The sequence below is a fragment of the Rhinolophus sinicus genome, chromosome 3 (genome assembly GCF_057876585.1).
Source record: "Rhinolophus sinicus isolate RSI-liver-muscle chromosome 3, RSI-T2T, whole genome shotgun sequence".
Lineage (NCBI taxonomy): Eukaryota > Metazoa > Chordata > Mammalia > Chiroptera > Rhinolophidae > Rhinolophus > Rhinolophus sinicus.
The window spans coordinates 22,214,543-22,229,721 of NC_142503.1; the positions used below are offsets into that span (position 1 = coordinate 22,214,543).

At 42.0% G+C, this 15,179-nt stretch overlaps 1 protein-coding gene across 1 annotated transcript in view; it reads right to left on the reverse strand.

Moving 5' to 3' along the window:
* Positions 1 to 15,179, reverse strand: part of ADAMTS12 (ADAM metallopeptidase with thrombospondin type 1 motif 12) — a 274,548-nt gene that overhangs the window by 41,165 nt on the left and 218,204 nt on the right. The window contains exon 20 of the mRNA XM_019737332.3: positions 6,249 to 6,401. Within this exon, the coding sequence (XP_019592891.3) occupies positions 6,249 to 6,401 (153 nt within the window). The remainder of the gene's footprint in view (positions 1 to 6,248; positions 6,402 to 15,179) is intronic.

Below are 15,179 nucleotides of genomic sequence, written 5' to 3' on the forward strand. Positions count from 1 at the left end.
TCGGCATGGTAAAAGATGATGCTCTCTTTCTGGTCCTACTGGAATACTCATAATTATAGCACTGTGGTTGGGAAAAGAACAGTCTTCCTAATCTTTCAGTAGAAGATCCAAAAATACTGTCCTGCTTCTATTGCTGCCTGGCAGATTGCACAAAATCAAATGACTTCAAACCTTGGGCTGTAACACAGAAAGATCTGGGCCTGTGTGATAAGGGGGCAGATTGATGCCCTAATACTTTCATAAACCAAGTGTGTTTGGCTTCTCAGAAATAAGCAACACTCGAAAGACAGCCCCCCCAAAAAAAACACACACAAAGACTTCATTTTCCTGCCATGCTCTAAGTACACTGAGAAAAAAGTAATGGCCAACTTAAAATCAGCTACAGAAGAAAAGGGGAAGCGTGCTAATAATGTGCACACAAGGCAGCCATTTGTCTGACAAAAGAGACTTCTGGGAAATAGCACATAGTTAAAACAAGAGGCCTTTTTTATTGGGAAAGGGGAATTTTACAAGACATAAATGTAAAATGGGGTTTTGTTATTTTCCGTTTGGTACTACAATCTGATATTCCTAAGTTGAATTTTCAAGTTAGCATTACCCTTTTGTCAATTCAATGGGACATGGAGTTTACTAATATGCTGAAGTAAATAATAAGGAAAGACACTCATTAAATCTATGACTTTATTCCATTTTCAAAAGAGAAATGGCAGGATATTGAATCACTCCACTCCTAACACTATTTTGTCTTTGTGTGCTGAAGGCCAATTATTATATTCATTTTCTTATTGCCCTACCGGAGGGTCATTTGTGGTTAAGACTGAAGACAGGAGCCTGGCTAATGAGAATAGAAAGACTGGCTAATGCCCTGTTGTGACCTAACAGGCCTAACTGTTTTTCCAGTTACTGCATCAGTTTAGCTGAGATTAGGTTAGTGCAAAAGTAATTGTGGTTTAAAAGGTTAAAAATAATTGCACAAGCTGCAATTACTTTTGCACCCACCTAATAGAAGCTGCAAACAAGATTGAGTTAGAATAAAAAAATATCCTTAGCTTACAGGAGCCACTGGCAGAGATAAAATGAAAACACAACCATTTCTTCCTTGTGTTGCTATCCTGATAGAAATGCTTTCCATGTTGGACTCACACAGAGTGTTCAGATGAGTTTTGTGAAATTGAGGAACAAAGGCTCAGGGGGTCAGTGGACTTCATTCAATTATGACCCTGACACCCAGTGGCTACATAACCATGGATGAATCACGTCAATGTTCGAATCCTCCGTTTCTCCATTGGTATTATGAGGAGGATACATTAGATGATTAAACCATCCCAACATTCCAGAGCGGTACAAGTGCATGGGCTCAGTATTCTGTTTTGATTTCAGGATACTTTCTTGCTCTCTAAGTTGCATGCCAAATACTAAATTAGGATACAGAAAGAATTCTGCTCTTTCCTTAGGCTAAACAGGTTCATAAGACCCTTAAGATCAAATAATTCACTCCAAAAATTCTAAGTTGAACAGCACCAAAATTCATGCTTCCAGCTGTTCCTCCCGCCACACCCCCACTTTCCTTCCTCCCAGTTACTGGGCACTTGTTAGGTTCCAGGCTCTGGATCCCAGTCTAGCAGCAGGGGAAAGTCACATAAATGAGTAGAAGTCGTAAAGATTTTATGTCAAAAGTTGTTCATGACCTAGTGAGGGCACAAAGAAGACATGATCAATTTCCCTGAAGAGGTGAGGAAAAGCTTGAAGAAATGAGCCAAAGCTTGAGCTGAATCACACAAGGCAGGCAGATTCTTACTCAGCCGGCAAAATAGGGTGGGGGGTATGTGAGGTGGAGAGAATGGGATATACGAGCACAGTGCTGTGAAACAAGGCTTCTTTAGGAACAGCAAATTGATCAGAATGCTACAGCAGAGGGTAGGGGTCGAGAGATGGGCAGGGCCATCACGGAGGGCCCCTGGTCTGGACATCAGTCCTCAGCGAGAGTGGACTTGGGTTCATGCTTCCTGTGATCCCAAAGGTGTCTAGTTAATTGCCGTTCCTCTAATCATTTCTTTTTAGGGCTCCCTTAATCTGAAACCTTCAGCGATGTCAAGAGAGGGAGACAGTGTAGACATACAAGAAATTATATCAAGAGTCAAATAAATGCAGTGATTCTCACTATATGATCCACCTTCCGGCTATTCAGTCTTTGCTTTCTGGGGATAGAAGCTCGCCTATAACACGCACGTCTATGTTTTGGCTTTTGCACATTGGACTCCACTATGTGTTCCTGGGGAAATGTTATGTGTGAAAGCCCTGCATTGAGCAAGACAGGGCTCTTTCTCTGTTTAACACATTTGTAAAAATTCAGATCTAAAAACTGTACCACTGTCATAGGCAATCTGTAAAATCCAATAAACATGGAGACAAGAAGTAGAATCAGACAGGATTAGCAATATATGCAAACATGTTAGCAAATATATGAAACCCAAGGCCATAAGGAACAGCTACCACTTTCTCTTATTTTCCATCAAACCTATAGATAATAAAGTCAACTACTGCTAAAATAAAATTGCAATATTGCCTAGGTGGGAAAAACAGAACATTGCAAGAAAAAAATGTAAACCTGTTTCTAATTTATTTCAGAAATAATCAAGATCTGTTAGGCTGAACTATGAAAAGGGCAGTGCTCATACTAAGAGAGATAATAAAGGGGTTGTCAAGCCACCAGCTCATCAAACTTCAGAGGGTACAGGCAAAAACTTCAATCCGGAAGTATGTGGAGCTGTGGATGATTCACAGCTTTGGTGTCAAGCCTGAGGGTTTCCCCAGCTCACCTTTACCACGTACTGTCCTTCTTCCACCACAAGAATCACATTTTTTTCTTACAGAAAATTTTCAGGTTCTGATATTGGCATGTGTCTTACAACTGATGTACATATTTATTGGGCAGCGTTTCCTCTCTTTCTGAAAAGCTGTAATTAAATTGATGACTCATCCCCCAGGTGATGGTTTCTTCAAACTGAGGGTATTTAGAACCAGCTGTGTGATCAAATGTTAGTGATTTAAAACTCCAAGCTTTTCTTTCCTTGGTGGGAATTATAAAGGAGGTCCTGTATTGGATTAAAATTGAATTGTTTATCTCAAGTGCAATGTTGGGAGCATGGTGGTCTTTGGCGAATGCCAGGGCCCAAGGTAGGTCAAGTGCTCCGAAGTTCATGGACACGTGGAGCACCTTGTCTGCTTAGTCCTGGGGAATGGACACCTGCTCGAACCAGTCACTCCACTGACAGGACTGACTCCACTGTCACCTGTCCACAGGCCTTCTGCCCTAAGTCCAGGAAAGCAGAGGTTACTAAATACGTAAGAGCCAGTTCTAATCTTTACCTGGAGTTTAAAGTTTGCCCAGGGCTTCATCTGAACAGTTTTTCACTATTTATAAAGTTGTTTCACAAATAGTCTCTCTTTTGATCCTTGTAACAACTCTAAGAGGTAAATAGAGGCAATGTTCTCCATTTTTCAGAGATGAGCAATCTAATGGTCTAAGACGTTAGCTGAATGGACCAGTGTCACACGCTGGTCAGTGACAGTGACAGAGGGGGCCACCAACTCAGAGGTGTCTGATCCCCAGCCTTGCGTCTCTTCTCATATTCAATTCTGCAGAACTACGTTTTCCAAGTATGCCTCTGAGATAAACCTGAGGACTATGGCTTTGAGTTTGCTACGGACAGATTAATGCATCAAGAGGAAGCAAGCCATTCTGAAAAACTACTTCTACACACTGTCAAGGTAGAGATCTGATGTACAGTCTCATTCTACTGTCACGTATATGAGAAATGTCCACAGCTGCTGTATCAGGCTGAATTCATCAAGGACATGAGTGAGGCTAGAGACATAAGCCAGTAAAACAACTGCAATTCAGACAGCAAGCACAGTAGTAGGAGATTACTGGTGAGAAACCCGGAGGCCTCAGGAGTTTTACCTATGGCTTCAGGTAAGGTTGCAGCATACCCTGCAGCCCTATGAGCATTCAAGTATTTCTGGATTTGGGGGAGAGATTGGTGGGATAATGCAGAAGGTTCAAGAGAACATTAGAATTCTTCTCTCTGAGAAAGAATCTGTGAAAAGGCAAATTTGTCAACTTGGCAGAATCTAAACCCCCTGGATATTTAAAGGCAAAACCAGGGGTCTACTTTCCTACTTGAGATTTTGGAGGTTTGCCTCTGAGTGAGCTGAAACGTCCTGATGGGGTAGTGACACTAAGAAGGCCCTCATATCTTTCCCTGGGCATGATTTGGACTTCAGACATCCGTATGAACTGGTTAATGCTGTGGGAGTCAAAAAGGAGTCTCTCTTCATCATCAAAATTTAAGATAAAACCTAAATCAACATCCCTAGGAAAAATGGAAGTCATGTATGCAATATTCATAAGAATCAGACAAAACAAAAGTCAGGGCAACTGACTATCAGTAGTTAAACAGTGTCTCTGACATAAGGCCTATCTATTATCCTCAGAGAAAAGATATTTTCTTTGCTGATAGGACTGTAGTAACTTTGAGGATTAGATTTTAGCTGTGCTGATCAATACATTCTGGCAGAACTTGACGACACGTGAGCGATAGCTTCTACAGGACCACCAAGAATGCTTCAGGGGTTAATAAATACAGTAGCTGCCACCCTTTCCGGCCATGAGACATGGAGACCCAGAGACAGACAGGGAAGGGATGCACTGGCAGAGCAGGGCTTTCCTTAGCGGGTCTGACCCTGGAGAAGAACTTCTGGGACTCTCATTCAGTGTTTTAGACCAGCTGGAATTCCTAGGGTTTTATACTGAGTGACCTTTTCAAAATGTGAGCTATTTTATGTGTCTGTCCTTTTTATGAGCCATGTAATTTCCAAGGAAACAATTAGCTGCAATGATGGGAAAGTGGACCTTTAGGATTTGGTCAGCGCTTGGCAAGGTCGGAGACAGATGTTTTTGGAGATTTTTCTGGATAGTGAAACAAATTTGTAGCTAAGCACGTAGTCCTTGTTGCCCACTGAGTTTGTTATGAGTTGGTATAGAAAGAAAAAAGAGTGAGCATTCATTCCTGAAAGAGAAATGGTGCGTAAACAAAGAAATGGTGCGTAAACAGTTTGGCAGGCATCAAAGAAATGCAAAGTAGTTTTCTCAGGGAGTAGCCCTACGTTCCCTCTCTTCCCAAAGATCACAGCCTTACTTTGGGAAAAGCGTCCTAAACAGAAGTGACATTCCATGTTTCTGTCTGCCAGGTAAGTCCGTCAGGAGAATCAGACAAGTCCAGTGAGACAGCTCATGGGGCTGCTTGTCGGGGGACATAAGCTCGCCACTACCTGAGGGTGCTAACTTCTAGAGGGGATGCCAGCCTCCCCAAACTTCTGGATTGCTCTTCCTTTTACTTTCTATGTCAAGGCTGTCAAGGGAAATCAGTTCCCAGGAGAGAAGACAGGTGCGTGGAAGGCATCCCAGGGTTGGGTGTGCTTAGCAAACAAAATGTATACATGGTTCCCACCTCTGCACCCCCTCCTGCCAAGTGGCTCTCACCCCCTCCATTGACCAGTGTCTTATGGCCTGGGTGTAACCCCCAGGAGCTGGCTCAGCCGCTTCCAGGGTGACAGGCAGCTTGGGCCTGGTCAGTGCCCCAGAGCACTAAAGCTGGCGAGTCCTAAAACCTAGTGCAGGCTTTTACAGGACTATGCAGACAGCACAGTGACATGAGTCACCACAGCCAGATTAGCAAAGACAACACACCTGCACTTGAAAAAGATGGCTACCGGAAATTCACTGTTAAAGACCAAGTTCTTCTTTATGGCTCAGCTTTCTTTTCATTTCGGGTCTGGCAAAGTAAACGGTATACTTGTTTTGTGAGCAGCTGCTGAGTCATGATTTAATTACACATGTGATAATGTGTAATTATTAACTATAATGCTAAATTTAAGCAATTTAGAAATAGTGCTGCATGCCGGACAAGCAGTTAATTATGCAAATGTAACTCCCCCCACCCCAGTTTATCTGGTAAGGGAAAAGACGGGCAGATAAAAATGAGCGGGTTAATAAAAACTCTGTACTTGTTCTAAGACTACACAAGAGTAGGCCAATGGTAATGCCTATGATTTATTCATCCACAATTTTATCAAAGAAATGAGGCAGAAGGGAGGCAGGGAGGCAGGAAATAAGAGAAGCCCGCCTTAGCAAATGTCTATATAAATGACCCCCCGCCCCCAATATTGCTGAGCCTGAAAGTTACCTTGCTCCAGTTTCCCACTTTCCAGCTGGCACACGGGCGGAGGTGGCATCTCTTCGTGGGGTCAGGCCTCCGAATGGCAGCACAGTCGGAATCCACCTGGGTGCTGCACTCCACGTGGCGCCAGTGGGCCCCGAGCCCACAGGTGGTGGAGCACTGCATAGGCAAGGAGAGAGAGCCAGAAGCTGAGGGCCACCTCCTCAGACACACCCGCTGACACACTGGAGGAGGGAGTTCTCAGCCTCAGCGAATCACTAAAACCACCTGCCCACGGAGCTCTTAAAAAACACCAGCGCCCTCTCCCCCCGCCCCCTACCCCCTGCCCCAGGCAAATTAATCCAAATCTCTTCAGGTAGGGCCCAGACATCAGTCAGTTAAATAATTTCCCGGGTGATTCTAATAAACAACCAGGATTGAGAATCCCTGATTTATATGTAGGAAGAAAAGCCAATGCAAATGGGAATTTGCTTCCCTTTAAAAATTATGCTGGCATGAGTGCCAGACTGCCGCAATTCATGCCAATGCTGTTCCAAGTAGACGTCAGACCCATGCCTCTGCGTCTTACCTTATATTCATACACCATAGCAATGACATTATTTCACTTATTCCTCTACAAGACAAACTTTGGTATAGACTGGTAGTATTGTTAGAGTATAGACCAGGGGTGTCCAAAATTTTTTCAACGTTTTTCACCAAGGGCCATATGCGGTAAAATATACAAACAGCCAGGCCACTCACTCGAGGTGAAGTACGTATTGCCTCACCTGGTTTATTTAAGTAAACTAAATATATTTTTGGAATTTGCTGCGGGCCAATAAAAAATGGATTGTGGTTCGCAGTTGGCCTGTGGGCCGCAGTTTGGACACCCCTGGTCTAGACAAAGAAACCAAGGCTTGGCAAGCTGGCTGGCCCAAGCAGTAAGGCTAAGGTTTCTGCCTGCAAAACACAGTATGATATATGTTGTGGCAGTACTTCTCACATATGAATGCACATAGGAGTCACCAGGACGCCTCACTAACTGCAGCTTCTGATACAGTAGGTCTGGCGTAGGGCTGGAGAGCACTCATTTCCAACTGGCTCCCAAGTGACACAGGGGCTATGTGTCCTCAGACTACACTTGGAAAGATGTTACACGTGATGCTTTTCACCACTTGGCTGATTCATGGTGAATAAATTAATCACCTTTAGCCACACAGATTGCCCATCCTCACAAGATGTTTCCATTTATTTATAATTCTTAAATATCTCAGGTTTAGCATAGGGTCACCTTGATAACTACACAAACTTCCCCCTCCCATAATCTCTTCCATTCTGTGTGGCTAATTCTTACATACAGTTGTTTTTTCTTGCATTCCCTCTCCCCTGCCCATCCTCAGAACGAGGGGCTGTTTCTGGACATGTGAAACACAGCTCTGGGCTAATGGGAAAAAAAAAGGTGGAAGTTCCATCTATGACATTTTTGAACGTTTCTTTTGATGAGGTATAAATACAAACCAGCCTTACATTTCTCCTACATTTTCCCCTTCCATGTAATTTCATGTTTCACTTTGTGCAAACTCTTGTGTTATAACACATAGATAACACATAGATAACATAAAACAGTTACTTACAGGTAAGTAAGTTTGCTACAGAGTCATAGACAGGGAAGAGTAGAAAATAGCCTAGATCATCATTTTTGTTTTCCCAATTGGCTCATTTATGGAGGTAATTTCTCCTCCTCCTTAAAGTTCTTTAGGATTTGGTTTGCATCTCCCCTGAGTTCCTACACTGTCTCCTACGTACTACTGTATTATGTATATAATAGAGACAATAACAGCTGAAATGCATTGACCACTGTGATAGACTGACTGCACTAGTGGCCCATATTTTTCACACGCATGCTCTTTGTAATGGGACTTTGCAGCTCCTCTCAGCAAGCAGTGGAACATATTTCCCCAGCTTTTGAATCGAGACTGTTCTTGCAACTTTCTTGGGCCAATAAAATGCAGTGGATGATGTGCCAGTTCTCAAGAGGCCTTGCTTGTTTCAATTTTCTACCTGGGACCACTGTCTCTGCCATGAGTATAAAACTAGGCTAGCTTGCTGCAGGATGAGACCTCATGGGAAACAGAGCTGGGTGACGCAGCTGAGGCCATCCCAGACCAGTGAGGCTTCAGCCTACCTTCCAGCAGATGCAAGACAAGCCAAGCTGAGATCAGCTAAGCTTGGCCCAGATGGGCAGAACCTCTCAGCTGACCCACAGACTCATGAACAAAAATGTTTACTGAGGTGTTGTGGTTGTTTGTTACATAGCGTTACTGTAGCAATAGACAATTGGTACAACAACATAACAGTTACCCTTTCTACATTTTCTCTAACCTTCTGAGATTCAAAGTACAATTATAGTTCTGCAGTTGGCTAACTGTATGATCTTTTGCAGTCTCCTAACTTCCCCAGCCTGAAAAACTGGTGAAAACACTCAGACCTCCTTCACTGGGTTCTTGTAAAGACCACAGAGATAATTCATTTACACAGTTAGTTTTCTACAAATATCACCTACTAACCACAACACGCCTGCAAGGCCAGCACTATGAAGTGCCACTTGCCAGATATTGGGGGCCCAGAGAGTGTAGAAGCCATGCTCAATGTCACACAGACAATATGTTGTGAATTTCATATTACCACATGGAGAAACACATGACATTTGCCCAAATCCAGGAAAGGAGCTAGGGAGATCAAATTCCCAGGCTAGTGATGACCCTGGTAAATCTCAAGTGATAGCTATAGTTCTTTGCACCATATTTACATTGCAGATAGAAGATGTATGTTGTCTCTGGAGCTCTGCTGGATTCAGAGGTCATGAGCCGACATTTGTTTCATTCGTTTTTGACAGTTTCTATTTAGGCAGCAAACAGCAGTCCAGAGGTAAAACTGACAGGAGGATGTCCATGGAATGCAGGAAAAGTAAAATGGGATTCCATAGATTGTCACTTATTTTAGTTTCAAATTGGGAGTGAAGGATCAAAGAAGAAAGGAGGACCCTGAGGCAGTAGCGGGACAACTTCAATTTACCTTGCAAACGGATAGTGACCCCATGGCCACCGATTTACAGGTCAAGGAGCAGGTTTCAGCATGGTTAGGACTGGAACTGACATGGGGGGCTACATCAGAATCATGCGAAAACTGCTGTGAAAGGCTGTGGAAAATTATACTGTCACTTGCACTTACACGTCTGCAGAGCTAACTGGCCCAGGGGTCTGACTGAACCAAGAGGCAATTCCAGGAGAGGTGATTTTCTGTCAAAATAAGAGCCACACCCATGCACACTGCATAGCACCTGTTTTCTGTTTTGCACATAGATTACCAGAGCAAATACTGAGTGCTCCCTATTTGTTAGCTAGGACAAGAGTCTCAGGGTCTGGGTTGTTCTTACTAAATGCTATTCTTCCTCAATGTTAAAATTATAGCACAGTATTTTGCAGACTTAGCTGTAAACAGGATGAACATGACAGGAACCCATCCCAATAATTATAGCCAACTGCTAAGAAGCAGTCAACAGGCAATTAACCAAATAGTGCATATAACAACGATTAAGCTTCCCTTTGGAGAGACAGAGCTTTGGATGTGAATCCCGTCTCCTTAACTTGCTGCAAGTAAATAAAATTACCTAACAACAACCACGTCTCCTTCTTGAATAGAATACCGGAAGTGGCAAACCCCTTGAGTTCAGTAATAGTATATACCTGACACTCTTCTGTGTTACGTTACACAGAGTTATTCCTTTTATCTCACAACAGACTTATAAGTCAGGCATTGTTATCATCCTCATTTTACAGATGAGGAAACTGGGGACATACAGCTAGTGATTGAACCAGAATTCAAACCCAGAACATATGGTTTTATACTTTACGTCCATTTATAGTGTTAACTTGGTTTTTATATCAATTACTTAACTTTTGAAATCACAAGTAGTCAGACGAACACGATGTGTACACGAGGGACATGAACAGCCCTTCGACACAGGACAGAAAATAGGAGGACACAGTGAAGGAGACAGCAGATCAAATGCTAGGGAACTTTAGAAATTATTTCCAATCTTAACGATCAGGAAACGCTTTAGAGTTGAAGCAGCTCAAAGCTTGATACTGAAGAACAGGCAGGAAATAAAAGGGCAGAGGAGAAAAGAGAGAACGATCCAGGTAGAGGAAACAGTGTAAACAAAGGCATTTGACTGAGAGGGGCAGAAGACTGGTGGAAGCTTAAGGTGGATGAAAAAAAGTGGGAGGTAGTACGGTTTGAAAGCTGGATTACGTAAGGTTGTGAAGGCTACTGGATGTTAGAGTGGATTTTATCTGATCTGATATTCAACGGAGAGACATTAAAGATATGTGAGCAGGAATTTGGAATGACTAGAAAATTCCTTTCGGAAGACTAATTTGGCAGCCTTACATCTCCTGTGATGATGTGTGGAAAGCACTGGAGAGGGGAAAGACCGGAAGTGCATAAACCAGCAAGAAGGTATCCTAAGCAAAAGTAGGAACCAAGGGTTCCTCACGCTTGACTACTGGGGCACTACTGGCATTTTGGACTGGACAATTCTTCCTTGTTAGGGACTTCCTTGGATGTCACAGAACTTGCATCATCTCTGGCTCTCAGACATGGAATGCTGGTAGCAACCCCCACCCCCCCATCATGGTAACAAACAAAAGCACCCACTCTTTTCCAAATGCCTCCTACCATTAGATAGAAAATCACTGGGCCCCAAACTAACAGATAATAAAGAGGAGATGACAGAATGATGACGTCACACTAACTTGAAAACTGTTAGGGTTCTTTTTAGTGGCATAGGGGCAGATTGTGATGCTGGAGTTTCTAAGACTTAGTGATTGAGAGGCTAGTAATGCTATTTTGGGCGGGGGGCAAGCCTAAAGAAACGGCTTCAGAAATGAGCAGAATACAAAATCGGGCAGTGGGGAACTCAAAACCCAGAGTTTTCATCCTGAGTCCTGATCCTTTCTGACAATTCTATGTATTAAGCATTTTGTCTCAAAAGACACACAAAAGGAGCAGGCACCAAGCCCAGTCATGAAGGAAACTCCTGCCAAATGTGCAACTCTGTACTATCCTTGTAGCGTTGAGCAACTGCAAGCTGGGCCAGTTCCCTTGTGCAGCCAAACTGCCTGGAATTAAGAGCTCTCAATGGCTCCACCACGGTTACCAATTTTTTGGTGAGCTACCATGTATTCAATAAGACAGTTTATTTCTGTCAAAGTCAAATGATGACATTTGAGATAAAACCAATTCCGTGTATCCTGATTTACTATAATCAAAGTGTATCAGTCAATGGTCATCAGGGTTGATGTATACTTTTATTTTGGTTTAGTTTGTTTTGATATAGTAATCTCATAGAATCAATGGACATTTATCAATTAATTCACACATTCACTGTCCTCAGGACAAAAGCATTAGAACACATTTGAATTTAATAATTCCACAACTGCTTTTGGATTTGGGAATGGATGAAAAGAGGATGGGACAGGAAACTAACTGATTTCTGGGTCATCCTCAAGCTACTGTTTAATGAAACTTTTGTATTCACTTGTGGACTGAGAGCTTGTCCATCCCTAGTCACAGTCCTAATGTGGGGACTCTTCTGTCTGAGGATGGTGACAGCCGCCTACAGGGCCTCTCCTGCGGACTGCACTTTGATATCTCCCTGCATCTCATTACAGAAGCTCTCTCCAAAGTCACCTGTGACCTGCTAACTGTCAAATCCATTAGATCCACTGTCAGTCCTTATGTTCCTAGACATCTTGGTTTATAGCTTAAGAATTAGACTATTCCTTACTGGTCTTCCATGTGCGAGCTCTTTGTTAGCCAGCTACCTAAAACGCGAATGTTTTCTAGAGTCCCATTCCTGGCCCACTCCTCTTTGCGTCCTGCAGGTTAATGGGTGACCTCATTCACTCTTAAAGCTCTAACTAACTTCTTCCTACTGGTCATGGCTACCAAATCTTATCTCCAGTTTTCACTGCTGAGTCTCAACAACCTCAGACGCCCACACACAAACATCGTCTGGTTATCACCTGGATATCCCAGAAGTACCATCAGTTAAACTCGATCTATAACTGAACTCATCAGCCCTCCTTTCTTTGTCTCAACTGAGACTCACTTCCTATACATTGTCTTAGTTTATGGAAGGATGAACCAACAGACACCCAGATTCCACCTGAATAGTCATGACAGACTGCTCTCCTCCTCTCTCCTTTTAGACCCCACATCTAGTTAGTCACAAAACCCTACTGATTTTAAGTTCTAAAGGCTTCTTAAATTTATCTTCCCCTCTTCATCCTGAGCATTCTTAGCTCTTGTGCCTCATCTAGACCACTGCAGTAACCTCCCAACAGATCAAATCCCTCATCCTCACTGCTTCCAAAATGAGCTTTTATATACACAGTGGGACATGCCATTCAGTGTCAGAGACTCCTAGCACTCACCATAAGCTTTTCCCTCTTCTTCCTAGGCACACAATTAGATTACATTGCCCAGCTGCCTTGCAGTTTGGTTTGGTCACGTGACTGAGTTCTAGACAACGGGACGTAAGCAGAAGTAATACATGCCCATTCCAAGCCTGGCCCATAAAACCCCTTACAGGAATACATTTATCTATGTTTTTTTTTCCTTTTCTGACTGACTGGATGGTGACCCCTGGATGGGAGGATGGCAGAACCACTGTCAGTCTGGATTCCCGAATGACCACATGCATCAGAGCATCATTCTCTACCACCACCATTGCAGACCTGAAATTACCTTATATTAGTATGTGAGTAAGAAATCAACTTCGGTTTTGGTGAACCATAATTTGTTTGGCTCTATCTGTTACAACAGCCTACCCTCTCGTGTGTGTGTGATATTTCTAATTACGTACACATACTGTACACATCTCATTCATACTTTGATTATTCTGATATCAATCCTATATCTATGCCTTTTATCATCTACTCTTTCATATTCTGTTTGACCAGGTTGTAGTCTTCTCAAGGCCCATAGTGTCTTTAATTGTAGGTGCTTTTAGACTTCATCTCCACTGACTAATTAACAAAACCCTACAAATTAAATAGCAGCCTAAGTTTCCACAACGTGTTCTCTCTGTCTTTGAGTTTGCAGAAGACACACACTATCCTGACTGCTATCGTGTTTGCCCGAAAATAAGACCTAGCTGGACAATCAGCTCTAGGGCATCTTTTGGAGCAAAAATTAATATAAGACCCGGTATCATATCATATCATATCATATCATCATATCATATCATATCATATCATATCATATCATATCATATCATATCATATCATATCATATCCGGTCTTATGTTATAGTAAAATAAGACCGGATCTTATATTATTTTTTGCTCCAAAAGATGCACTAGAGCTGATTGTCTGGCTAGGTCTTATTTTCAGGAAAACATGGTATGATGGCTGGAAGATGACAAGCCTATTTATCTGTCCTTTAGGGCTGCTCTGTGTTTTTGGAAGGGAAGATATGTTTTGAGGGTACTACTTTTACGTCCATCCTTTCAAGGACATCACTCAAAAAACCTAAACAGATCAATTTTGTTTTGAACTATTTAGGCTAAACCCACTGTGGTGACATTATAGGGACCATTTGGCCCTGTGAGCTCAAAAGTAACCATGGATCTCTCAGTGTTATTTTAAAATACTTTCTTGTGGACTTTGTGATTTTTCTCATCTGTATACTCAGGGTCACCTCATGACTAGCATTGTTTTTATGTCATATAACCAAAGAAGAAACAAATTGAACACAGGCAGAGTGGTGATGTTTTCTGATTGGCAAAACAATGGGTCAGAGGCTATGATCTGTTTCTTGGGTTCAAATCACTGCTCTATCACTCATGAGTGTGTGTAATTCTGGGCAGCTACTTAACTTCTCTTAGCTTCAATTTCCTCATCTCTAAAATGAGGACAATACTATCAATCTCCTTGGGCTGTGATGAGGATTAAATGAGAGAATGCGTGTTAATTAGCATAAAATCATGCTATGCAACATGGTACACGCTTTATAAATGTTCACTGTCAACATCCTCCTCATTGTGAAGACCCCATTAGAACTTTCCTAATAGAATAAAATCTGACTAAAATGTCAGGGATCATGAGAACCAGTCCTCTCATTTTTTCAACAAATTGGATGTCTCTAAGCTTGAAAATATTTTTTTTCCTCCTGAACCTGGATTCTTTACTTGCAAATGGAGACAATAAAATGCTGCTCCGTTGACAGGAAATGTGACAACTTACTTTACAAATCAAACATAAATCAATGTGAAAACATAGTTCAAATGCAAACAACATTTTTTGGAAGTTTGAATTTCTCTATTTATTGCCAGTATAGTCAATTCCATAACCAACGATGCTGATTATTTCGTAAGAAATAATTTATACAGCAAAGTTGTCACTTGGTGCTGAAATTCACTAGAGAGAGCAGATCCGAGAGGAGCTGGAATGTTCATCATCAAATTAACAAGTGTGTCCTTAGACAAGTCACTCAACCATTAAAAATCTTGTTTTTTCTATTTATAAATTGGTATCACTCAGACCCTACCTGCTCCCTAAGGCTGTCAAAAGGAGAAAATAAGAGATTACATATGGAAATGGTTTGGAAATTAACATGCTTTATAAATTAAATGTATTGTTATTTTTATATTAGCTGCTAATATTTCACTTCTCTTTAGCTAAGAAGTGGAGTCGTGAATTGTCATAAAAAATGTTCAGTGATTTGAACATGTGATTATTTTGCTACAAAGTCCTCTTCTGAATTGTCAAATTATTTTTAACAAGTTCATATACTTTGCATTCAAAATTCAAATGGGTGAGAAATGATTTTGATGTTTCAAAGGATTGAATTGGTTCTAGAAATGGTAAAACAAATATCTAGCCAAATTCC